At 42.4% G+C, this 24,960-nt stretch overlaps 1 protein-coding gene across 3 annotated transcripts in view; it reads left to right on the top strand.

Moving 5' to 3' along the window:
- The window catches only part of RTKN2 (rhotekin 2), a 100,578-nt gene that overhangs the window by 4,645 nt on the left and 70,973 nt on the right, over positions 1-24,960 (top strand). For 2 of the 3 annotated variants that reach the window (XM_054033341.1, XM_054033339.1), the window contains exon 1: positions 23,378-23,451. The exons of the other annotated variant lie outside the window; for it this stretch is intronic. In XM_054033341.1, the coding sequence (XP_053889316.1) occupies positions 23,401-23,451 (51 nt within the window). In that variant the 5' untranslated portion in view covers positions 23,378-23,400. Of the gene's footprint in view, positions 1-23,377; positions 23,452-24,960 lie in introns of those variants that run through there. 3 annotated transcript variants of the gene reach the window in all.

Genomic DNA, 24,960 nt, shown 5'->3' with positions numbered 1-24,960 from the left:
ATACGCGCATGGGAATTGAAATAATGACATCTTCGTTATTTTATTTGTATTTTTTTTCATTTTTTCATTTTTTTTTTTAAATTAGATTTTTCCCCCTCAAATTTGGTGACCCATTTAACTTGGCACCCTAGGCGACTGCCTAGTTTGCCTATATGGATGGGCCACCCTGGTTTGAGACCATTATTGTCAAATGTTATGGGTTGGTGAGAATATCTTTTATTGGACCAACTTCTGTTAGTGAAAGTAACAAGATTTTGAGCTTACACAGAGCTCGTTGTCACAGCTAAATACAAGATGGAACAGATTGTTTAGCATAAGAAGTTAACACATATTCTAAGGCCTGATCTACAGGGCGGTGGGGGGGCAAATCGACCTAAGATATGCAACTTCAGCTACGAGAATAGCATAGCTGAAGTTGACATATTTTAGGTTGACTTACCTCGCGTCCTCACGGTGCGGGGTCGATTGCCGCTGCTCCCCCATCGAGTCCGCTTCCGCCTCTCGTCGCGGTGGAGTACAGGAGTCAATGGCAGAGCGATCGGGGATGGATCACTACCTGCCGATTTGGCAGATAGTGTAGATGTAACCTTAGAGACTGGTCAAGGTGAAGTGGCCCATTAGCAACTCTGCAGTCAGAGGACAAAAAATGGGGGTTAGTGATTTACAGATGGTTGTAGTAAATCATAAATCCACATGTTGTGATAGGCATGTGTAAGACCCATGGATCTTGAATGGTGTATTGTGGGGGTACTAATCCTGGTAGCAGTGGAGATATGTCTGCTGGTTTTACATCTGTTGTTATTGCAGAGTCTGGTGCTTCTTTGAGTTGGTGGGTCCTGGTCTGTGGGGAGCTTGCTTCTGATGATGAGCTTGGTGAGGTTGGGGGTTTGTTTGAAGGCCAGAAGAGGGGATTCGGGAAAGATTTCTTTCAGGATGAGTATGCGTTTTAGTTGTTTAATGATACCCCGTGTCACGTGTTATGGGTTGGTTTTTTTAATGTGGGAGAGAGAAATGTTCAGCATTGGTATAGTACATTTATTTAATAAGCGAAGTATTGACATAGCTCTAAACATTCGAAAATAGGGGCACTCTGATCAGTGCCTTTGATGTGATTAAGGCTAAATGGTTCACCAGAACAGTACCTCAGAGGAAGTGATTCCTGTTGAAACTCAGAGCATCATCTTCTAATCCCTAAAGTGTGTGTACTAGCCAGGATGAAACTTTTTGTAGGAGCTATTTGTGCTCCATTATGTTTGTCAAAAAAGTGACAATCTGACCTTCTGCTCTGACCAAGCATTACCAACAAAAGGAAGGGGACAAGAGAATGCTAAACCACGAAAAGCTCCAAAGCCATGCATTACAACCTTCACCTTTTTGGGATTTGTGGGAGGCTAACTTTGGAAGTATTACTGACCTGATACTGTCCCTACTCTCTCATGTTCCCCCTTACTGCTGTTACTTGTCCCCCCTTCCCGCCCACACACACATATGTTGCTCCACATTGGGAGGCAGGAGCATTCAGTGGTGCCACTCAGAGGCTGGACTGAGTGTCACAGGTGTGCCAGGCTTTAACTTGGGCTGTCAGGGTGCTACATGAGCCTCCATCTGTGTACTCAGGAGCTTTAGTTGGCTACAACAGGGACCACCATGGAATTAGGAAGGGAAAATAAATGGCTTACAAGGAGCCACTTGCCGGTTTACCTGAAACAGCAAGGTTGGATCTAGGCTCCTGTAGCTCTCCAACTCCTCCTACTCCTTTCCTCTTCCCTGACTTCACAGGAGCTACTGACATGCTTAGAGTGAAGTATGTGCAAAAGTGTTTTGATGGATCAGGTCCTTAGTATGCATGTTTTCTATACCTAAAGTTAACAATATTGGCGAGTAGCGTCCCCTTCATATGCCAATAGGAGTTGTGTGCATTTTTGCAGAGAGACTATACTTCATTCTCTTCATCTGAGTTTAATCTATAATTTAAATCTGAAATTGGCAGAATCTAGCACTATCACCTAAATTACCCAAAGCCCAAATTCACACAGCTACAGCATATGACTCATGTTTGAAATCTTGCCAAGAGATGGGAGGGTATTTTTCAGGTTATTTGTATGCACAGCTTTTAGTCAAGATCTTTCTAAGCACTTCAAGATTTCCAAAAAAGTGGAAGTCACACAATGGTGTAGAGTGCCAACATATGGGGAGATGCATGTGAGGGGGAGAAATAGAAGTTAAGGGTGCTCAGCATTTACTGCAGATTATTGAAACAGGTACAGTAGATCTGTAAAATTATTTCTCTGTTTATGCTGTTTGTTTCCTTTTTAAATTTCTTTCAGTCTGGACATGTCAGTTTCACTTTTGTTTATAGTCTCTTCTGCTTTCAGGTTCACAGTGCTGCAGTGTTTGAACTGTAAGGTGAAATTTTGTTGTTGGTTTTTTGTTTTTTGTTTTAATTTTTCTAGTGGTAGATTCAGATTCAGTATGGTCTCTTTGGCTTCCATTCACTGACATCGCCCTTCCGGTTTTGTTTTGTTTTTGTTAAAGGGGTCAGAAGATGAGGCTGAGTGACAGAATTTTCAGATTTTTACCAAGGTCTTCACTGTGCTACTCAGGGCCCCAGTTATTTTCTAGGTATAGTCAGGTAGACTTGAGTTTGCTGTGATTATGCTGCAGTATTGATTTTTTTTAAACTGAGAAATAGATTTTCACTGTAAACTCAAATACTGGTCAATGGACCCAACACTGATCTCATGCCAGTTTTATACTAGTGTAGCTACACTGAATTCAGTAGTTATTCCTGATTAATACCAAGGTAAGTGAACTAAGAATCTGGCCCAGTATTTACTGCATATCATTTACATATAGGTGTATGCATGTATTGGTCAGCAATGGTGTATTTTTTTCAACTGTAGCATGAACAGGAAAGTGCAGCATTTTTCTTTGTAGTATTAATGGGAAGTAGTCCCTGTCACAAATACACATGATAATTTGTAATACTGATCCCTATCTGTTACTGATACTGGGCCAAATCCTGAGTTCATTACTGAGTCCATCCTTAGTGTGTGGAATGGGCATTTGTCAGAGTCCTGATGAACTAAAATCCAAGTGAAGACTTAAGGGTTTTGCCCATGAAATTTTTAGCAATTATTAATTACTTGTATTACAGTAGCACCTAGGATCAGTTTCCCGTGCTAGCTTTGTGTGCATATACACTGTATTATACATAAATAAAATGAACTGTTGTACATTTTGTTACATGAAATATACCGACTTGAAAAGATAAAGAATTTTTCCAGTGTCTTTCTGCCACAATAGTTGAGGAAAAGGTTGCCTTGTATCTGGAGAATTGAAGATGAGAAAATATTATTGTACGTACTGGCTCCATGTTACTGTTTAGCCAAGTGCACGCTGTTTTTTAGGGGAGGTATAAGTTGTGCATTTAAGTTAATTATTAAAAAGCTGAGTTTTGGTCATTTAAAGCCAATTTACTAAAAATAAAAGAAATCTTTCTATTTCAAATGAGATTTGTTGTCAAGGCAACAAAAGGACTGCAGATAGCAAGAATTCTATGAATCCTGTAGCATTTTGTCAGGCCAAGTACGTCAGCAGCGTCCAGCCCTTCTGTGGATTCTGAGAAGTGATTACTACTCTCATAGGTAGTCCCTCTGTGGAGGTGACTGTGACTAGCTTTCCTCTTCTGAGCAATTATTGTTTCATGCTTTTCTGAATAAGAAAAGGAATGAGCCATTTTCTTACTAGATGTTATGAGCAGTGTGTCCCATAATGGATGATTTTCAAGAAGTCTCAATGTTAGTGGTTCTAATGTGGAGAGAAGGCTGTGGAATTACATACAAGAGATGAAATAGGAACAAAAAGGAGAAAAGAGGTGTCAGTAATGACTGGGCTTTGCATTTTGAGGTTCTTGATTTTTCTCAAATGAGCTAGTGCTGCAGCAAAATAGTCAAATATGGCAGGGGGGAAAATCCCTCCCACTGAACACCTTTCATCTAGGACACTGAAAATCCCTGGAAGAGAACCTTCTCAAGAAGAGCCAGAGAGATACTTCCCTATCTCTTGCTCAGGAATTAAAAGTAAAAGTAGGGAGGGTGCAATTTGGTTATTTTACACTGTGCTCAATCTAAGGGGAAAAGTGTGTGCAAGTGCCTTAAGCATGCAAGCATGGTGCAAACACCTATAGCCTAGTGGACTGAGTACAGTACTAGGAGACCAGGATTCCATTCCAGACTATTTGACTGATTCCCTGCCTGACCTTGAGCAAGTTATTTAAATTCTTGTGCCTCAGTTTCCCCTGTAAAATGGGGATGATAAAACCTAGCTCTTTTCATCATTAGAGCTTAAAGTGCTTTACAAAGGTGATTAGTAGCATTCTTCCCATTTTACAGATGGGGAAACTGAGGCATGGGGAAGAAAATGACTTGCCCAAGCTCAACTAGCAGGCTAATGGAAGAACCAGGACTTGAACCCAGGTTCTCTAACATCTTGTCTAGTGACGTATCTACTAAGCTACAGTAGCTTTATATAAACTACTATTTGAAGTACTTTAGGGCAGGGGTTCTCAACCTTTTTCTCTCAGCCTCTCCCCTCCCCCAACATGCTATAAAAACTCCACGGCCCAGCTGTGCCACAACAACTCATTTTCTGCATATAAAAGCCATTAGGGGGTACAAGCAGGGCAATTGCCTAGGGCCCCATGCCACAAGGGGAATTGCAAAGCTAAGTTGCTCAGGCTTTGGTTTCAGCCCCGGGTGGCAGGGCTCAGGGCCCCAGGCTTCAGCCCCATGTGGTGGGGCTTTGGCTTTCTGCCCTGGGCCCCAGTGAGTCTAACACTGGCCCTGCTAGGAGGACCCCCTGAAACCTGCTCGTGGCCCTCCAGGTGGCCCCAGACCCCTGGCTGGGAGCCACTGCTTTAGCATACTCTCCGAAGGGCTTCTCATCCACATACAAAAGTGTGTAGAATTAAACCAGTTAGAGAACTGTTTGGAATAGATAGTGCATTTAACAGGCCTGGAACTGGTTCAATCTAAACCATTTCAGTGTCAGTGTGGACATGAAAAAGCCAAAACAGTTCACCTTGTCCTCCCACTGTTGTCCTCCAGTGGCCTGATGGCCTTTTGAAATCTCCTAGAACACACTGTGTTTGGGAACTGTAGGACATTGTGACAGAATACACTCCTGTATTCACGCCCTACACACTATTGTAATAATCTTTGCACAAGAAATGCCTTGCAAGGTATCATTTTAAAATGCATAATTTGCTAGTCAGTATTGTCCTGATAAAATATATGTGGCAACATTGCTTGTGAAGTTATACGATTTTTCTGTATGATATTAACACGTTTGAAACCCCAAAGCCCTGCCCAGGCAGAAGTCAGGTCTGTCCTAAACAAAGGAAGGAATGTGTGCTTACCTTAATTTGCATTTATGCAGTAAACAGAGTCATCAAGCAGGAAGGGAAAACAAAGAATGCTCAAAACAGGTGAAAAAAGCCAGCAGGGAACATCCTTCCACATAGACTCTTTGTCTCCTAGTTCCCAGCTGGAAATACTTTTCAAAGAGGAAGAGGAGACTATAAAAAGGAGCAAACACCCCAAAAGGAAAAAGCTATTGGAGTTTGGGGGAGGGGTCCGGACCTGAAGAGTTAGGTCAGTAACCTTGCTGGAAGCATATGGTGAGGAATTTTGCTTTAATCTAATATAGTTTGTTAAGTTAGGCACTAGTAAGCATTGTGTCTTTATTTTTCTTGTAACCATTTCTGACTTTTATGCCTCATTACTTGTAGTCACTTAAAATTTCTCTTTGTAGTTAATAAACTTGTTTTACTGTTTTATCTAATCCAATGTGTTCAAGTTGAAGTGTCTGGGTAACTCTATTTAAGATAATAAAATGGTGTATTATTCCCTTAAAGGAATAATGGACTTAAAATATTTCTACGGTCCAGGAGAGGGCAGTACAGAACATACATTTCTGGGGTTAAATCCGGGAGTGGAGGTGTGTTGGGGTCACCCTGCAGTATAACCAAGGCTGGTGAGGCCAGGGTGTAACTGGCAGGCTGCAGTTACACACAAACACTCAGGGTGTGATTTGCATGCTGGAAGGCTGTTTGTGAGTGGCCCAGGAGGGAGCTACTTCAGCAAGGCATTGTAAGGCACCCAAGGTTGCAGGGCAGAGGTGACGCAGCCCTCCACTGGTCTGAATTGTACCCTGGTATGTAACAGACACATACCTAGAGGGCATTGTAACTTGAAAAGGTTTAGAATAGCTGTAGTATGGATGTAGGACAAACCTGTAATTGTTCTTAAACTAAGCAGTATGGCTAGAATGGATGCAATGAAAAGTTTTTCCTTAAATCAGTCCTGCAAGTTGAATTACAAACAGTTCAGTTACCTATTGTACAACTAGCTAAAGGTATGTGCCCAACAGATAAAAGAGCAAAGCAGAGGAGTATAATTCACCATAAAGAATGGCCATTGCTGCCAGAGTGCTTTCAAAATGAGATGAGATCTGCTTAACAGAATAGGGGAAAAAAAGCTGCCCCACACAGCAAAGGAAAAAAGAGAATGAAAGAAAGCAAGAAGGCATGTCACAATATCTTTAAAGAAAGATTTCTCCCTACAGCAAAGCGTTTTCCTCATTGGGACTTATTAAAATATAGACATTTTCTGCGAAAGAAAAAGAAATGAAAAAAGCACACCATCAAAGCAGAATCTTGAGCAGTTTCATTCTGATAGTGCTCCTCTCTAATTGAGATTGCATGGTGAGGAACACATCCCTTTAAAGGTTTCATACCAAATGTCTTCTGCATATGCAGGAACTAAATGTTAAATAAATCACACTGATTTCCCTAGTGAAAGAAATCTGGCTTTCTTATTTTGAAGAAGGCTGTATAAAAGGAACTGAGAGTTACCATCTGCAACTAATTAGTTTGTACTAGTATCTAAATCACAGAAGCCAAGTTTCTAAAATTAGAAATGCAATGGAATAATGTAAAAAGAGCAAGTCTACCCCCCAACTCTCCCCCCGCCCAAACCTGTGGTGACTGTCCACCTCTATATCAGGAAATGTGGTGTGCCGTCTCCACCAAGCATAATGTAAACTGTATGAGTCTGTTTCCCCTATTCTCCCCCCCACACACACATCCCACCTCCCCGAGATCTGATTTGTATGCAGAGGAGACCCTCCTCTTTGCGTTAATCTCTTCTTAGAGGGAAGTGGGAGCCAGATGCCTCCACAGCATCATTGCTCCCTTCTCTGGATGTTGTATGTGTCTGTCTGTAGGTCCAGACAGGAAGGAAGAGGGGGTAAGTAATGGGTAGGATCTGGGGTGAACATAGGGTGACCATATGTCCCGATTTTATCGGGCCAGTCCCGATATTTGGGGCTTTGTCTTATATAGGCTCCTATTACTCCCCACCCCGTCCTAATTTTTCACATTTGCTGTCTGGGCACCCTAGATGAACACACTTTGTACCCCCCACCAACAGAAATTCATGGCTCTTGGAGAAGTCGCTGCAGAAGATGGGAGTATTTGACAGGATATAAGGGAGCATGGAGAGGCCTCTTCTTGACAACAAAAAGGGCCAGAGTCTCAACCAGGTTTATATGGCACTCAGCAGCCACTGTTGGAAGGGAATTCCCTACTGGCACATCTGCACCAAAGCCAGTCCCTGCTCCTCTTCCTTATCTTCCTGGTTTCAGGGGCATGTTGAGGAAGAGAGAGGGCATGTCAGGGATAGGGTACAAGAGAGCACTGCTGTACTGACATAAGGTCCATTAAGGATCCTGCATGAGTGATGCACATCAGAGCTGCCTGGAAGTAGCTCTGAGTAGGAATGGCCCTTGGACTTAGGGAGCTATATGGCACTGCCCCCGCCCACTACCTGTGCCAACCACAGGTCTGGCACTGGAGACAATCAATCCCTGTGTCTTCAAACCCATCTAAAATAATAGTGGTTTTACTGGATGCCTGGGGGAAATGAGCAGTAAGATGTTTCCAAACCTCCCCTCCTTCAGACCCTCTCTCCCCACCTTTCCTTCCTTGCTTCCTTCTCTTCTGTGTTGCTGGTATTTATAGTTTCTATTTTGCATTTGGTGTGAATGACTGTGGGCCCAATCATTGGTCCACTGGAAGAAAGGTTTGCAGGATGAAAGCCCCTGCACCTGAAAGGTGCACTAAATGAATGGCATTAATGAACCTTTTAAACTACAAGTTAACTAGAGGAAGATATTTCTTTACAATAACATCTTCAAAAAGGCTCAGTCAAACCAATGGGCTTTCTATAGGATGAAGAAAAGGAAGGCAATAAAAGGGTGGATTTAAAAGGAAAGTATAGAGTGCTTATTAGTTCCTAAACATCCATGAGATGAAAGTGCTTGGTGCTCTCAGGTATTAGAGCCTGGACTGACATTAGTGTTCAATATTCATGAAGTAACCAAGTAACAAGTCAAGTCAAGAAAGAAAAAGCACAGCAATACAGCCAATTAGAAGTTCTTTTCCTCTTCCATAAAAGGTTGCTTATATTAATGATGGAGACATCATGATGCGAAGAATAAGAACAATTTGATAGGCACTTAGGGTGAAATTCACCTTGGTGCAGAGGGCCAGCATGAGGACTATACATCATTTAAGCCCTATTTTGATCTTAGTACTGCATAGGGCTTGTGTTGACCTTCTGCACTGGAGTAAATTTCAGCCAGTTATCTATTTAAAACATTGCTGTTTCTAGGGCTTGTCTCTGTCACCTTTTCCCATGCAAACAATTCTTAGGGAAACAATCCCACTAAATTCAGTGGAACTACTTGCATGAGTAAGGTCTGCTGGATTGGCCCCAATCCTGCAGTGAGACCTATCTGAGTGACATGGTATGTCCGCACAGAATTTATTGCAGGACTGGGTCTTTGGTTACCTTTGCCTTTTGCCTCAAAATAATGCCCAAATAGTACAACGTTACACACAAGAGTGATGAGGTTAACATTGCAATTTAAATGCATTTTAATGTATTGGTTTTGATTATTTTTACCCATTAGAATTCTTAGATCTGTTTTGGTTGAAACAAGCTGGTGGTTTATCTTATTTCATACTTACTATTTATAAGACTTGTACCAGAAAAATGTCCGTAATTTAAGTCACTGACATGGGCAAGTGATTTTGTGCACAAAGAAGTTTCAGGAATTGGAGATGTTCTCATTTAGATGGACTAAAATGAAATACTGAAGACTTCAAATAACAGATAACATCCAAGACCTTTTCAAACAACTGTATGCTAAGCACTATTGCAGACAGTTATAAAAGACGTCAATCACTGGACATTACTAAACAAACATGTGGTCTGATGTGCAACGAAAGCTGAGGGTGTTCATCATCTTGAAAAATCAAGCCCATGTGCAGCAAGATTCTTCACATGCAAAATAAACATTTTCAGGTCAAATTCCTTTTTCCATGCAATATGCTGGATACAGTCTTGAAGGCATGTGTGATTAACCACATCTGGCTAAATTTGAGATTGAAAATTGGAAGAATGTGACTAACCCAAAGGAAAACGCCGATGCCTTTCTTTCATATTTTGTTGCAGGCAGATGCCTGTTAGCTCAATATAATTTGGATCTACAGAACAAGAACAAATTGCCCACATCAAAATATGATTTGCTCCCATATCCATCCCCAAATTAAGTGACTAATTCTTTTGTTCAACATATATTACCTGTTTTGGAAAAAAGTAATTAGGAGTGTGAAATATTCCCCTATTTTTTAAATTTAAAAAATATTATATACACCTCTACCCCGATATAACGCTGTCCTCGGGAGCCAAAAAATCTTACTGCGTTATAGGTGAAATCGCGTTATATCGAACTTGCTTTGATCCGCCGGAGTGCGCAGCCCTGCCCCCTCCCCCCCCCCGGGAGCGCTGCTTTACCATGTTATATCTGAATTCGTGTTATATCAGGTCACGTTATATCGGGGTAGAGGTGTAGTTATTTAAGAGAGGACGAAAACGAACCTAAAACATTTCTTAATTTGTTAAATGGCTTTTTTTTCCAGGTTGAAATAGTGGCTGGGAAGAGTAGAGACAGTGCTCTAGAATTCTAGTTTGTTTTTAAAATAACTTTATTTACATAATTATGATGACTATACACAAATTCTAGAAAATCTGTGCAACCAAATATGGATAGACTTGTGTGTATCTATCTCTCTCTCTCACACACACACACACACACACACACACACAGAGGTTCTTTTATATTCTTCAGGATGAAATGGGCTATAAAAATGTAAGATACTATTTATTATTGCTATTATTTATAACTGAAAACAATAAAAATGAAATAGGATGTTGTCTCTGCTCATATAGCAGATCATGAAACAGTTAGAAGGACCATAGAAATATCTGACAACCCAACCATAGATAAAATGTGCTCACTATTAAATCTGAGCTTTATAATAACTCTGAATAAAACAGTTCTTCCTCAGAGGCAAAAATAGCATAATTAGCACCTTGCACTAGAGCATATACACATCTTGGATAGAGTGGAAACTTATCCTCTTCCTGGGGTTTGACCTTAATGTTAAATTAAACAACAGCAAAAATAGCTTGGTTGTGCCTAGCGTGAAATCCTGGCTTTATTGACATATTATTATTATTATTTTATTATTTGTATTACAGTAGTACTTAGGAGTCCTGGTCATGGATCAGGACCCCACTGTTCTAGGTGCTGTACAAACATAGAACAAAAAAAGATGGGTCCTGCCCCAAGGAGCTTACAATCTCTGTGTAAAACAAGGTGGATACAGACATATGGGAGACTACAAGGAAACAATGAGACAATTGTGGTCAGCATGATAGGCAGAGGTCGCAACACAGCAGAGGTCTAACTGTTGTAGAGCCAGGATTTCATCATAGAATTTTCTAGGCTTCTCTCTTCCCCTATATCCATCTGCCTGTGAGAGAGACAGTCTAACCCCTCTTCTACCAGAGCAGCCAAAATTGAGCTAACCTCAGACTGACTCAGCAAAAATACTACTTCATCTCGATAGCATGCTCAAGCATTTGATATTAATATGACTAGGCTTGGCAGAATGCAATTTTTTTTTTTTATATTTTCAACAGATATCTTTATTTTTAAGCATTTATTTTTATCTATTTAAATTTCAAAGTTGGGAGAAATGGGGGGGTGGGGCAGACAATTATTTAATGACAGTAGACATTGAGATTCGAAAAATTAAAACTTTATTGCTGTTAGCTGCAAGTTAACAACATAATATGTAAAAATAATACAAAGTCAATATTCTTAAATCAAACCCTAATAAGTTATCTAGCATTGCTTATTATTATTATTGCTTATTATCAAAGGAAATATATTTTGTGTGTGTGCGTGCAGTGAAATCAACAGTTACTGACATTTGTCCATAAAAATCGAATCCTTCCAAGCTTAAGGATGACTCACCAGATTTCAGATTAGATTCCTTGTGGGAATATTTCATAGGGACAAACTCTTTCACATGTATCTTTCATTCTAAATAAATACCGTATATACACGTTCATAAGCCGAACTTTTTTAGTAAAAAAGGGAAGCACCAGAGAAAGGGGTCAGCTTATGAACGGGTATAGAGGGGGAGAGGTGGGACACAGCCCCTCCCCCAAACAGAGGGAGCAAGGAGAGGCAGCACAGCCAGCAGAGCCAGAAGGGAAACGGCAGGACCAGAGTGTCTCTGCTTCTGGCCACGTTGCTTCTGGCCACGTTGCTCTCCCCCCAGCCTCCAAAGCAGCTACAGTTCTGGGGCTGGCAGGCTGCAGCCGTGCTGCTCGTCCCCATCCCCCAGAGCAGGCTGTGGCCGCGCCGCCCGGCCCGCTGTAGCAGGCTGCGGCCGTGCTGCCCAGCCTGCCGGAGCAGCTCCAGCCAGACCAGAGACATCCTCCCCAGATAAGAGATGGGGAGAGTGTGGGGGTCCCGGGCTAAGGGTGAGGTCATGTGGAGGGTGGTCACCGGGGTTACTCCCCTGACTCCCAGCTTCTCTCCCCCCAAAAATTTCCCCACCAGTTGCTGTCCCAGCCCGTCAGGGTAAGCAGCTGGTGCACCAGAACACATTGTTTACTTAGGTTTACCTCCATGCCTGTGGCGCTTGAGGTAAACAAACCATCTCGGCTCACCAGCGGCTTATCCTGATGGCCCGGGAGCCAAAGTTTGCTGACCCTTGAATTATAGGGTCGGCTTATGAACGGGTTATAAACATTTTCCATTTTTACTTATCCATCTTGGGGGGATCAGCTTATAAACGAACCGGCTTATGATCGAGTCTATACGGTAAGTAAATATCTCTAAACTCTCATACAGACAACAAAGCAAAAACCTCATAAACAACACACATCCCATCCTCCAATTTCATATGGCTTCATAATGCTGCAATGAACACAGCCATTCAAAGAGTACAGATTTACCTCTAATAATGTAGGCTAGAGAGAAGGATAGTAGAGTTCTGACTTAGCAGGAACAAATAGTAGAAAAGTAGAAGATGGAAACCTTCCAAATGGAAAACTAACAGTCAGCCCCAAATTTTAAAAACTATTTTTCCTGACTGGTGTTATGTCTTTAGAAATAAAAACTCTGAACTAATCTGTAATATCTTGATATATACACCCTTGGGAAAGCACAGAACTGATAGTTTGGAAGTTTTACCTGAGTAAGGCCTGCAGGAGTAAGACCCATAAATAAATCTCCAACCACAAATGATTACCATGCTGATTTTTAAAAAAACATTATTCAGTAATGATTTATTATTTCTCATTGGGAATTTACTTACATACCCCACTGTAACCTTTTACCTTAATCCTTTCTATATCTCCTCTCTTTCCTTTTGTCCCGCCAAAATGACAGAAACTCACCTACCTATGCAGTTCACAGCCAATTCGTGACTTAGAAGAAGCTAACAAAAATAATAGTCTTGTGACTAGACAGCATATTTATAAAATTTTTATATGCAGATCAAACAAATTTACTAAAATATAGATATCTTAGACCCCTAAGTATAACTAAGATAGCTAATGAGGCAAACTAATTGCTTACTGAGTAGAAACAACATTTCTGCAGGCAGAGTGATGCTTTTGCACACGATTAAATATTCCTACACCAATGGCCCTCTAATATCCTACCACTCATTCACAAACTATATCACAACAATCTTGAAGACTTTAAATTATGAGGTGAACAAATAGTATTTGCTCCTGTTCATTTTTTCACTACACATACCAAACAGGTGCTGTTTCTTCCATCTGTTATCTGAATTAATAATTGAACTGTTAACTAAGAAAGTGCTTTTCTCAGGGGCATTCTTTTTTTTTTTTTCCAACCAGTCCTAGAGCTATTACCATATATATTCTTCTTCAAGTGATTGCCCACATGGATTCCACTTCTGGTGTGCATGAGCCCCATGCACACGACATTGGTTTTTTTGGCCAGCAATGTTTCGTGGGACCATGCTCTCACACACACACACCTCTATCCAAGAACATAAAGGGTGGAGCAGGCCCAACCATCCCTTGATTCCTTCTTACTGCCGTGTTTGTAAGAGAGAATCCTTGCAGTGTCCACTTCTTGTGCACATTGTGCAACTCAAATCCTTTTTGTTTATATAGTTAATTAGTACACCGCTACCTCGATATAACGCGACCTGATATAACACGGATTCGGAAATAACGCGGTAAAGCAGTGCTCCGGGGGGCGGGGCTGTGCATTCCGGTGGATCAAAGCAAGTTCGATATAACGCGGTTTCACCTATAACGCGGTAAGATTTTTTGGCTCCCGAGGACAGCATTATATCGAGGTAGAGGTGTTTATTAGCATAGATAATATAGTTGTTAGTTTGTGTAGTTGGTCTGATTATTTTTTTCTCTCTGTTGGCTGTAAAAAAAAGAACAACTTTGTTAGTGTTAGGAACTACCCCAACACTGGGATTTCGCCTTCATGACTGAAGCAAAGTCCTCATCCTTCAATACTTTTCCCTCTTGTGAATGCGACTATTCCACTGAAAAATGGGCACTCAAAATGACTTTTGCCTTGGGGACAGACATATGCTCAATATGTATTCAGTTTGTCTTTCTTTTTCGAAGAGGACTCAAACAGTGAGAGAGTCCCACCTTAAACTATTTCTCCTGGAGTGCTTCATGAGAGCCTCCTCAGATCTAGAGGGAAAAGGCTGTAACACAATGTTTCCTAAGCGGTGGGTCCTTCAAAAAAGAAATAGATAAGTCCATGAAGGATAGGTCCATCAATGGCTATTAGCCAGGATGGACAGGGATGGTGTCCCTAGCCTCTGTTTGCCAGAAGCTGGGAATGGACAACAGGGGATGGATCACTTGATGATTACCTGGTCTGTTCATTCCCTCTGGGACACTTGGCATTGGCCACTATCTGAAGACAGGATACTGGGCTAGATGGATCTTTGGTCTGACCCAGTATGGCCGTTCTTATGTCCTGACCCACTAGTGAGTCTCGGGAAAGTTCTAGATGGGTTGTGGCACCCAAAGCAAACATATGTTTCTCTTACCATTGTGAGGAGGGGAGGCCTAGAAAGAGGGGGCTGGGTATGGAGAGCAAGCCTGCCCTGCACTAGCAGCTCCTGTCATGTGAGGCTAGGCCTACTGGGCCAAACCTGAGTGGTGCTGTGATCCTACATGGGCCAGGTTGCAACATCTAGAGCAGAAAGCCGGGCACAGCCCAGTGGGACAGGAGCTGCTGCTGTGGGGGAGTCATGAGTGTGGGTCAGGCTCTGTCTCCACCCCCCTCCCTAGTGCTTCTCTCCACAGTGGGCCACGATTAGGGTTGCAGTGCCAGGGTAGATATTTAATTGTGGGTAGAAAAAAAGAGAAAATGAAGTTGGTGGGTCACCTTAGTGAAAAGTTTGGCGACCACAGCTCTAACAGACCTGAACAGGCTTCATCCCTGAGCGCTCCTGTGAGTGTGAGCTGCGGTTTAACTCCGAGCTCCTGGGCTCATTCACCAAAGAAGGCATCATCTATTGAGACTGGTATAGCAGCTAAGTCCTCCTCCAGCTGTCATATGAAAGGGGGTAGAAAGGAAAACTGATTTGTCACCCTCTCCAGGACCTAGTAAAAATAAAAGGCATACATCACTTCAGGCTGCTCGAAGGGTTCACTGCGAAAATTGGGTTCCTCTGACACCCGGACAGAGCCCAGTCTCCAAACAACAATACCATCTTGAGTGGACCTCCGTACTTCACCTGGTACCAATTGCTTGGAACCTACATCAGCACACCTAGTGCCAACAGGCCTGGTACCCACAACCAAGGTGCGAGCCATCACAAAACAGTTGCTCTCACCACTGAGAGCACCAAAGTATTTCTCAGATAGCTCGGTACCAAAAGGGACTGCACAGGTAAGTCACCATTACTATCTGTGACTCTGAGAGTGCCTTGTACAGTACTGACCAATGACACCATGATGGCGCTAAACACTTCTTCAGTGCCAACAAAAGGCAGACTTAGCTCACCCTGGAACCCCTGTGAGGGTAGCCCCACTGCTAGAGGAGGAGTATGCCTGTTCTTCCTCCACTTTAGAGCATCCACTACCCACTCATCTCAGCCCCATTCACTTGACCCCTACTGGTCAGACAGCGAGTCTAGTACCATTACTATAACCATTAGGGCTCTAGGAAAGCGCACTCACCACGGTATCCATCGGCATTGCAACTAGACCCTGACCCCTATAATGTTAGATCAGGGGTCTCAAACACGTAGCTCCGGGGCTGGAGCACCCATGGGAAAAAATTAGTCGGTGCTCTGCACCCACCGGCAACCAAGCTCCCCACACCCTCCATCCCTCTTTCCCCCCCCCCCAGCACGCTGCGTTCCCGCTCCTCTGCCTACCTCCCAGCGCTTCCCGGACTTTGGACTTTCCAGGAGGGAAGGAGGAGGAGTGGGGATGCGGCGCGTTCAGGGGAGGAGGCGGAGAAGAGGCAGGGTCGGGGCGGGGATTTGGAGAAGGGGTTGGAATAGGGGCAGGGAGGGGGAGGAGTTGGGGCAGGGACTTCGGGGAAGGGGTTGGAATGGGGGTGGGGAAGGGGTGGGGCCTCATGGAAGGGGTGGAGTGGGGGCAGGGGCAGAGGGGGGGACATTATGCTCTCACTATAACAGGAGAAGGTGCTTGTTTGACAGCAGAGTTGGGTGAACTATTCAGTATTATAGCCTTCTTCCTGTTTGTTAATTGTCTGCAAACATACTAAGATTTTTATTACTTGAACTTAAATTTATGCATTGGCGTAACTTCAGCGTCTTAAATAAGATATGGTCAAATTCAGGTACTCTGTTGTACATACTTCAATAGAAATCCTATAGGCTATAAAGGTCTTCCAGTTTTTTTATTATTTTGTTGTTTTATTATGTTTTTTTTTTTAAATACTGACCATGTATCAAATCCTGAGATTCAGGATTTTTACTCTGGAAAAACTTCACTTCACTTCACTTCATCCTAAATTCCAGTTGGGCATACTCAGCTCCTCAAAGGCTCTGTCTCAACAGGAGTTTGCCATATTTGTCCCTAATTATTTAGAGTGAAATTCTGGCTCCACTGAAGTCAATATATGGACAGCGAATATGGGGAACTTCTGTATTACAGTGAAGTTAGATGGCTGAGTTGTGGAAATGTTTTGAAGCGTTTTTTTGCACTTAGAGAGGAGATTGAGTCCTTCATGAAAATGAAAAACAAGGAGGTTCCACAGCTTGCTGATTCCACTTTTATCTGCAACCTTGCTTTTCTTGCAGATTGAACTGATCACCTGAATGCACTGAACTTGAAGCTTCAGGGTAGAAAACAGGTGATAACACAGATGTATGACAGTGTTAAGTCATTCAAAGTCAAGCTTACTTTGTGGGAGAAACAGCTGACTGCTGGCAATTTCGTTCATTTCTCAACTCTGAATTCCTTAGGAAAAGTTGAACCCAAATCCTTGAAAGAATATGCAGATATCATTTCTAACTTACACAAAAAGTTTGATGTGCGGTTTAAAGATTTCAAGGCACTTGAACCACATTTTCAACTTTTTTCCATACCATTTGCTGTGGAAATTGACAATGTTGCAGAGGAAATGCAGATGGAGTTAGTGGAGCTTCAGTGTGATACCATTTTGAAACAGAAGTATACAGATGTTGCAATTCCAGAATTCTATCGGTTTCTTTCACAAGAAAGATTTCCCATGTTATTCTCTGCATCCGCAAAGATAATGACAATGTTTGGAAATACTTAGATATGTGAACAGTTTTTCTTTTCCATGAAGATTAACAAATCTGTGTTAAGGTCAAGGCTCACTGATGAACATTTGCAAGCAACACTGAGATTGGTTTCATCTCAGGATATCAAACCTAATATTGATGCTCTGGTTGATGCAAAATGCTGCCAGCTAAGTGGCCAAAAATGAAATGACTGTCAAAATTAGCACTGACTTTTCACATTACAGTTTTAAAAAAGTTAATACACTGACTTTTAATAGCATACTATATTACTCTTCATTTTTTTCACTTTTGACTATACTTTTGTATCGTTGTATGAAAAGGTTTCAGTGATGCGGCTCTTGGGCCAATGTACTAGTCCTCATGTGGCCCTTGTGGTGATTTGAGTTTGAGATCCCTGTGTTAGATCCTGGCCCTACTGAGGGCCTGTGACATGCAGCCAGCAAGGAAACCGAGCTCTACTTCCTCCTCTAAAGCTAGATCTCCATTCCCTGGAAAGTCCCACAGGTTTATTCAAGAGGCACAGGTGGCGCTCACTCCTCACACTTTTCAGCAAGAACAAGGTAGTGAAGATGAACACCTGCAAACTAAGGAACCACTGATTCCAGCAGCTATCTCCTCGTCCTCCCCAGGTGATGCAGTTGTGCCCACTACTTTTATTCAACCAGATGATTATTAGACATTTCAAGAACTTCAGCTCCGAATGACAGTTACTATTGAAATCCCTGTAGAAAAAAATCTCACAAGCTGCTTGACACAGTGCACATGTCAATGCGTGGAAGATTGGTCCTGCCAGTTAATGAGCGGCTGTTAGAGCCAGGAAAACATCTTTGGCAGATCCTAGCATCTGTGGTGCCAACCTCCAAAAAGGTAGACAAGAAGCTGAGCTATCTAGTCCTAGAGTAGTCCCAATTTCTGGATTCTATATGATAGGAGAAAAGCACATGCTAATAATTATTAGCCTTATACTGTTTTAGTCTTTTAATATTTCTGCTAGAAATATTACAAACTATAGATACTACCAACATATTTTATTGATCTGGTAAATCTCTGATGTTGCCGTGAATACTGTAGAAAAGCACTTTCTTAATCTAATTTAATTTCCATTGCCATCTGGAATTGCAGAAGCAACTAGCAGAGCACTCCAAAATTGTAAAGCTCTTGAACAAAAGATGGGCAAACTATTACCCATCAAACCCTCAATGTCCTTTCTTCATCCATCATTTCCATCTTGTTTGAATTAGGTTTTAGCCAGCTGTCTCTCATCCAAAGGATGACGTTCACCCTCATAAAGGACATTTATCCAGGTCAAGACTGAGACACACACGGAAAGAATTTTAAAATGGAGATATACCTATCTCATAGAGCTGGAAGGGACCCTGAAAGGTCATCAAGTCCAGCCCCCTGCCTTCACTAGCAGGACCAAGTACTAATTTTTGCCCCAGATCCCTAAGTGGTTCCCTTAAGGATTGAACTCACAACACTGGGTTTAGCAGGCCAATGCTCAAACCACTGAGCTATCCCTCCCCCATTTTTGTAGTCAGCATGTTTTATGGACAAAAAGCTTGATCCACTGACTATTTAGGTCAATGGAAGGACTCTCATTGACTTCAACTGTTGTTGGACCAGGCTCAAATAAAAGATGTTTGTTGCTAGGGCTAACATCTGCCTCTTTAAATTAGCACTAACTTTACTTTAATAAGAAGCAGAAGAAGATCAAAGTTGAACTAAATTCCTTCGGTGATAAATTTGTGCCATTAGCTGTATCTAAAATGGTGGCATGTGATGGTAATCCATAGTAACGCTTCCTTTTTCAGTTTAAAATTAAACTCTGAGAAATCAAATGCTATAAAGCCTTGCAAATACTTGCCTATACAAAGATTTATATCTGACGTATCTCCACTTAGGAGAATATCTAAATAGGTACAGTATGCGTTGAACACATTTCTGCCAGAAAGCTTTGATATTCAAAGAGTAGGTATAACAAGCTGTGGGAACCAAGAAAAATATTGCAATGCTTTCAAGACTACGTGTAGACATTTTATACGCGCTAAACTAAAAGGAAAGGCCTTACATTTAGAATAATTTGCTGATGCAACACTCAAACAGTGCAGTAATTTAGATAGATAGTGATGTTTCCTCTACTACCCAACTTCTCTTCTGCTAAAAGAAAGCTAAACCTTTTAACCATTTAACTGCTGTGATGTACAAACAGGTGGTAAATAAAAGGATGGTTTGAGGTGCTGATTCTTCTGAAAAAATCTTCTGCCTGTGCATCGCCAAAGCCAGGATATGGACCCTGGGCCTAATTCTGGCCTCCTCCCGCTGTTTTGTGCTGCTCCATCTCCAGCAGAATAAAGGAGCCAGAGGCTGGTTTTACTGACTATCTAGAAACTCCACTTGTGGCAAAGGGCCAGCACAGCAGCTTTATGCCACTCGACTGCAAAGGTGGCATAAAGCCCCCTTCATCCCCAGTTCAGAATATCTGCCAGTATCTCCACAGCAGGTCAACCTAGTCAGAGAGTTAATCAAGCCTGGTCTGCAAAAACAAAAACAACTCACTCTTTGTAAAAATATCAATCCCACATTTATTTAAGAGAAAAGGAATAACACTTTTGTTGGGAACCCTCTTTTGACATGTTTTATTTTTTAACTTAAACATCTTTCAGCTCAAATGAATAATAAACCCTGATTTTATAGCAAAACTAGGGGCTTAGTAAATAAAAACAAATTACAACCAAAGCAAATAGAAATGGAAGTGAATGAAAGACTACATTTTGAATTTAAAATGTTTCTAGTATAAAATAAAATGATGTTTGAACCAGGTAGGAAAAAAAATTGACTCAAGGAGAGTAATAAATATTCACATTCATTGGGACCCAGCCACACTGTGATTATACATACACAACTTTCATTGATTTCTTCTTGGTTCCAATTCAAGTCAATGTCTGCTAAATGTGTAAGGACTGCAGGCATGACCCCCTTTATGCTATTAATAGAATCACATTGTAGGGTCCATTAAGGCGGATTTGACAAAGTGTGCCTCACAAGCATTCTAATTAGCAATGTAAAATTCTAGCAAGACTCCCACAGAATCCCATTGGTTGTCTTCACTACAGGGGAAAAAAACCCTCTTTAAGAGATGTTAAAAGAGTAGATAATGGAGACTGGCCTCACTTGTCCTTGCAATGATTTATCACAGCCACACACCCACATTGTTTTTGGCAGAACCATTCTCTGTGCTCTTGAGACATGTATCCTGTTAAACTCTGTAGTATTTCTGGAAGCAAGTGCTTCTGGGAAACTTAAATATAACTTGATTTGTTCTGGGGTGATCGATTGGAAGAACTGGCTAAGTTGTAAAACACCGGGAGCAACTATTGGGTTGCAGATGCATGGTGTTGTATCTGCATTGCAAGTACCTAGTGTAAAGCCAACAGACCCTGATCGAACCTGGGGCCTCTGGAGCTTAAAGCATGTGCCAAAAGCCAATTGGTTGTTAGCTAAGGCTGTAGAGTAGACTCAATCTCTCTCTCTAATTGGTCTCGGTGCCTCTAGATGGGACAGAACACCACACCCAGAAGGTGTGTGGGTTACACTAGCACAATGGAGTCATGGCCTCTAGACAAATAAGTAATAATTAGCATGTTCTATTCATTGGAATCATGTTACGGGTTATGCAGTATCATAACATGCTCTGTTTAACAGTTTGGGATGGGACTAAGAACCGCTAGCCTTCTGACTCAATTTTCAAAGCAATTCTTAGAAATCATTCATACTTATGGAAATGTCCCCCAAAATATTCTGCTAAGTCTGTGGTTTAGTATTAAAATATGTAGGGGATGCAAGTTTAGTACATGGATCGTTTTTGCCTAGGCCAGTAGAGCCCTGACACATTGCAGTAAAGATGATTTTAAATTTTGGGAAGAGGTGGCCTCTCACAGTGGATGAAATTCAATCCAGCATAAGGCCCTTTGCACTACATAAAATCTCAAATGTGCCTGTGTAACCCTGATGAAGCAATGGGGTTTTAGATTCTCTAAATCACATTTTTGTACTTTATATTAACATATTGTCCCATCCATTCTGTCTTCTCCATAAAGCCATGCCTTTTGCTACTAACAACAAATATTTATCCCTCTCCAGCATTCAGTTGTGTCACAAATGCTAACTTATATTTTCTGAAGAAATGTGGTTTCATGAGAGTAAATGGGACTTATTATCTAAGGAAAGGCTTAAAGGGAAAAGCCAAGGTCTAACAAATGAGAGGAAGAGGTAGTACTTAGAAGCCCAACCAAACACGCTTTTGAGCAAGGTTAGAGTTGGTAAAGGAAACCCGCCTCTGCAAAACTGCAGAAGACAGAGATGGTTTCCATTCTTATGATGTTAAATGTGATGAATAATTACATGTTTAATTTTTCACAATACACATAACTAGCAGAACTAACACAATTACTGAAGTATCATCACATTAATATTGCATAATTAAAAGGAAAATTGACATCCCAAAAATATAGTTAAAAATTGATGTATTACTTCATTTTGAACTCTGAATACATATGGCACTCCTACTGTTAAAAAGCTCAGGAACAGTTGTCTGTTTTCAGTCTGTTTAACGAATATAAATCTGAAAGAACTGGTATTGACCTATTTTAGAAAAAAATAAGATAATGAATAGTAAAGAAAATGAATGTCAAGAAAATTAATCTCTTGAAACAGGTCATTATTCAACTTTGATTTATTTTCCTGGTTAGACATTATGAAATTATTAAATGTTTTAATAATGTTATCCAAGTATTCAAAATAATGTATTTTAATGATGCATGATTATATTCTTGATGAATATACTTGCTAATACTCTGAAAATGCAGAACTTCATTGCAAACACCACAAATATTAACTTTAGTAAGGTATACATTTTGTTATCATTTATAAATATTGGCATCCTTTCGATTTCTATACCTCCATCCCTTCACATAACTTTATTAGCATTTCATTTAAGACTCAGTGTCCAAGGATTTGTAATTCACCTACAAATATTCATTCTGAAGTGAAGCTTCAGATTCACTGTTGCTGTTCAGAAGAGACTGAACCCTCAACAACCACTGGATTCTGCACTCTCCATTTTTCAAGAGGTGCCTAGAACAGATAACTTAAAAAAACCTCAAGAAGAATTTGTATTATTTTAGTTTTCCTGACAGTGTTTTAGCAGAATCCAGGCACACATTCATAAAGGACCTTAGGACATGTAGACCAGCATTGAGAAACAAAAAGATCTTTAACTTTTTCTTCTAGCCCCAAATCATGTTTACACTGTTCCATCACCGCTTTTTTAAAATCCTTGTTGTTTATGAGCCATAACCATAACCAAAGGAATAAAAGCCAAAGTCCTTGCTTTGGTGAGTTTATGCACCAATCCTGCTTGCACTGAAATCACTGTCAAAACTCCCATTAACTTCAGTGGGAGCAAGAGCCAGTGTAATTTGCAAACTGCCACCATCACAAATTGCAGTTACCGACAAGGATGGGTGTGCTGTTTTACTGCCTCTGGCACAATTAGCAGCCTCTGCCTTTCACCATCCTCTAGTCCAGCAGGGGTAGCAAGTTGCGACAGATGGGTGGGGGACACTTCCAAGTCTCCTTTAGCAGTGCCATACCTCAGCCCAGATGGGGAAGCGCTGCTGGGTCTAGGCACTGGGAGGCACCACACCTCTAAGAACACAGCCCTGGGAACCGAGCGCTGAGCGGCACCGTCCTGCCGGGGGGGGACCCCGCTGCCCACCACCCCCAATTTTGCTGCAGCCCCTCTGCAGACAGCTCACCCCGCCCTGGCCGGGTAACTGTCACCTGAGTCCCTAGCCCTCGCCAGGGCAGAGGCTTCACTGGATATTACTGAGCATGCTCAGTTCCAGCCAAGCAGCAACTTCTGACGGGCACGACAGCAACAGACACGGGCCTGCGGCGGGTACCACTGAGCGCTGCTCGCCGGACGGGCTAGGATGGGAAGTCGCCGTGGGGGCGGGGCCCGCTGAAGAGTCCTGCGTGGGGGCGGGGCTGGGGCCGAGCTCTCCCTTTGTGGGCGGGACCGCGGCTGCCGTTGGGCCGGATGGGAGGCTGGGAGCGGGAGTTTTGAACGCTGGTGCGGGCGGCTCGAGATGCAGCGCTGCCGGGGACCCTGGGCCACCTGCCCGGAGCAGGAGGAGCCGGTGAGCAGCTCCCCGCGCGTTGTTCCGTGAGGCTGCCCCGTGCTTGGAGCCTGCCGAGCCGGGTCCCGGGCCGCTTCCCTCCGGCAAGTGCGTGAGAAGCGAGCCGGCCGGCACCCCCAGGCCAGCACCCGGGGGGAGTGAGGCAGGGCCGCAGCTGGTGTCCAGCGTGCGCTTACGAACTGAGCATGCTCAGTAACGGCAGCTGAGCCACTGCCCTCGCTGGGGATTACAGTTGCTCCCTGCTGCTCAGAGGGGAGCAGCCTGCGCGGGGCAGCCTGGCTGCGAGGGGGGCTGAGGGGAGCCCCCGCCGGGCTAGGGAGGGTCCCGGGGGAGTTACCCGGCCGGGCTGAGACTTCTGCAGGGGCTACAAAAAATAGGGTGTGGGGGGCAGCGGGGCTCCCCCCCCCTCCCCCCGGCAGGACGGTGCCGCTCAGCTCCCACTTCCCAGGGCTGTGTTCGTAGAGGCGTAATGCCTCCCAGGGCCTAGACACAGCATGCGTCTGACGAAGTGGGTATTCACCCAGGAAAGCTTATGCTCCAGTACGTCTCTTAGTCTATAAGATGCCACAGGATTCTTTGTTGCTTTATACACAGCAGCGCTTCCCTTCTGGTATGATACATTGAGCTGCAAAAGCAGACTTGATTCAGTGAAATATTTCACATGCCACCCCCTTCCAAACTTATAATTATTTTACTTATTTTAATGTTTTAAAATAACTCCTTAGCCACTTACATGTCTGCATAAAGCCTTATAGCCGTTTACAAATCTGTCTCAGCTGCTCGTTTCACTGCCTGAATTGGACTACCTTTTTCTTGTAATCCACTGTAAATCTAGTTTTGTTCCTTTAAATTATTTCCTTTTAAAAATGCTATCTTGCTTACTCTTAGCACTTAGAATGATAGATAGCAACATTCTGACAAGTGTACACCCAACCATCACAATTTATAACCCCTCAGCTGGATTAAAGCATAAACTAACTAAACTACAGTTTAGGGCCTCACAATATGAGGGGCCTCTAAAAAAGAAAAAAACTGACTCCATTTTAAATTTTATCAAAATCGGATGATAAATAAAGGAGATACGGGGGAAAAAAGAGTCTCTCTAAAGATAGACACTTTTGTTCAAATATGATAAAAATATACATATCTGGCTACACAAATACTCTTACCTTACCCTTCATTAATTGTTCATTATTGACAGATGGGAGGCCAGGGCTGAGAAAAAACCATAATTGCACTTGTAAAATTAGTATTTCTACAAGTAAGTCTGTTATCAGTCTCTTAAGGCAGCATTTTGTTGGCCAGCTGATACTGGTAAAATTCTGACAGTGCTTTCATAACTTATTTAAATAAATAATCTCACTGCCGATAGAATCGGGGGAAAATGTGAGGTCGGAAACGGCAGTGTCATGAAGCAATCCTGCCAAGCTCATACTTGTAAGGGACTCGTCCTAGGAGCGGGTTCTAGGCCACGAAAGCTTATGCTCAAATAAATTTGTTAGTCTCTAA

Source organism: Malaclemys terrapin, chromosome 7, assembly GCF_027887155.1.
Source record: "Malaclemys terrapin pileata isolate rMalTer1 chromosome 7, rMalTer1.hap1, whole genome shotgun sequence".
NCBI classification, from domain to species: Eukaryota; Metazoa; Chordata; order Testudines; family Emydidae; genus Malaclemys; species Malaclemys terrapin.
This window is presented reverse-complemented; position numbering and strand designations above follow the sequence as displayed.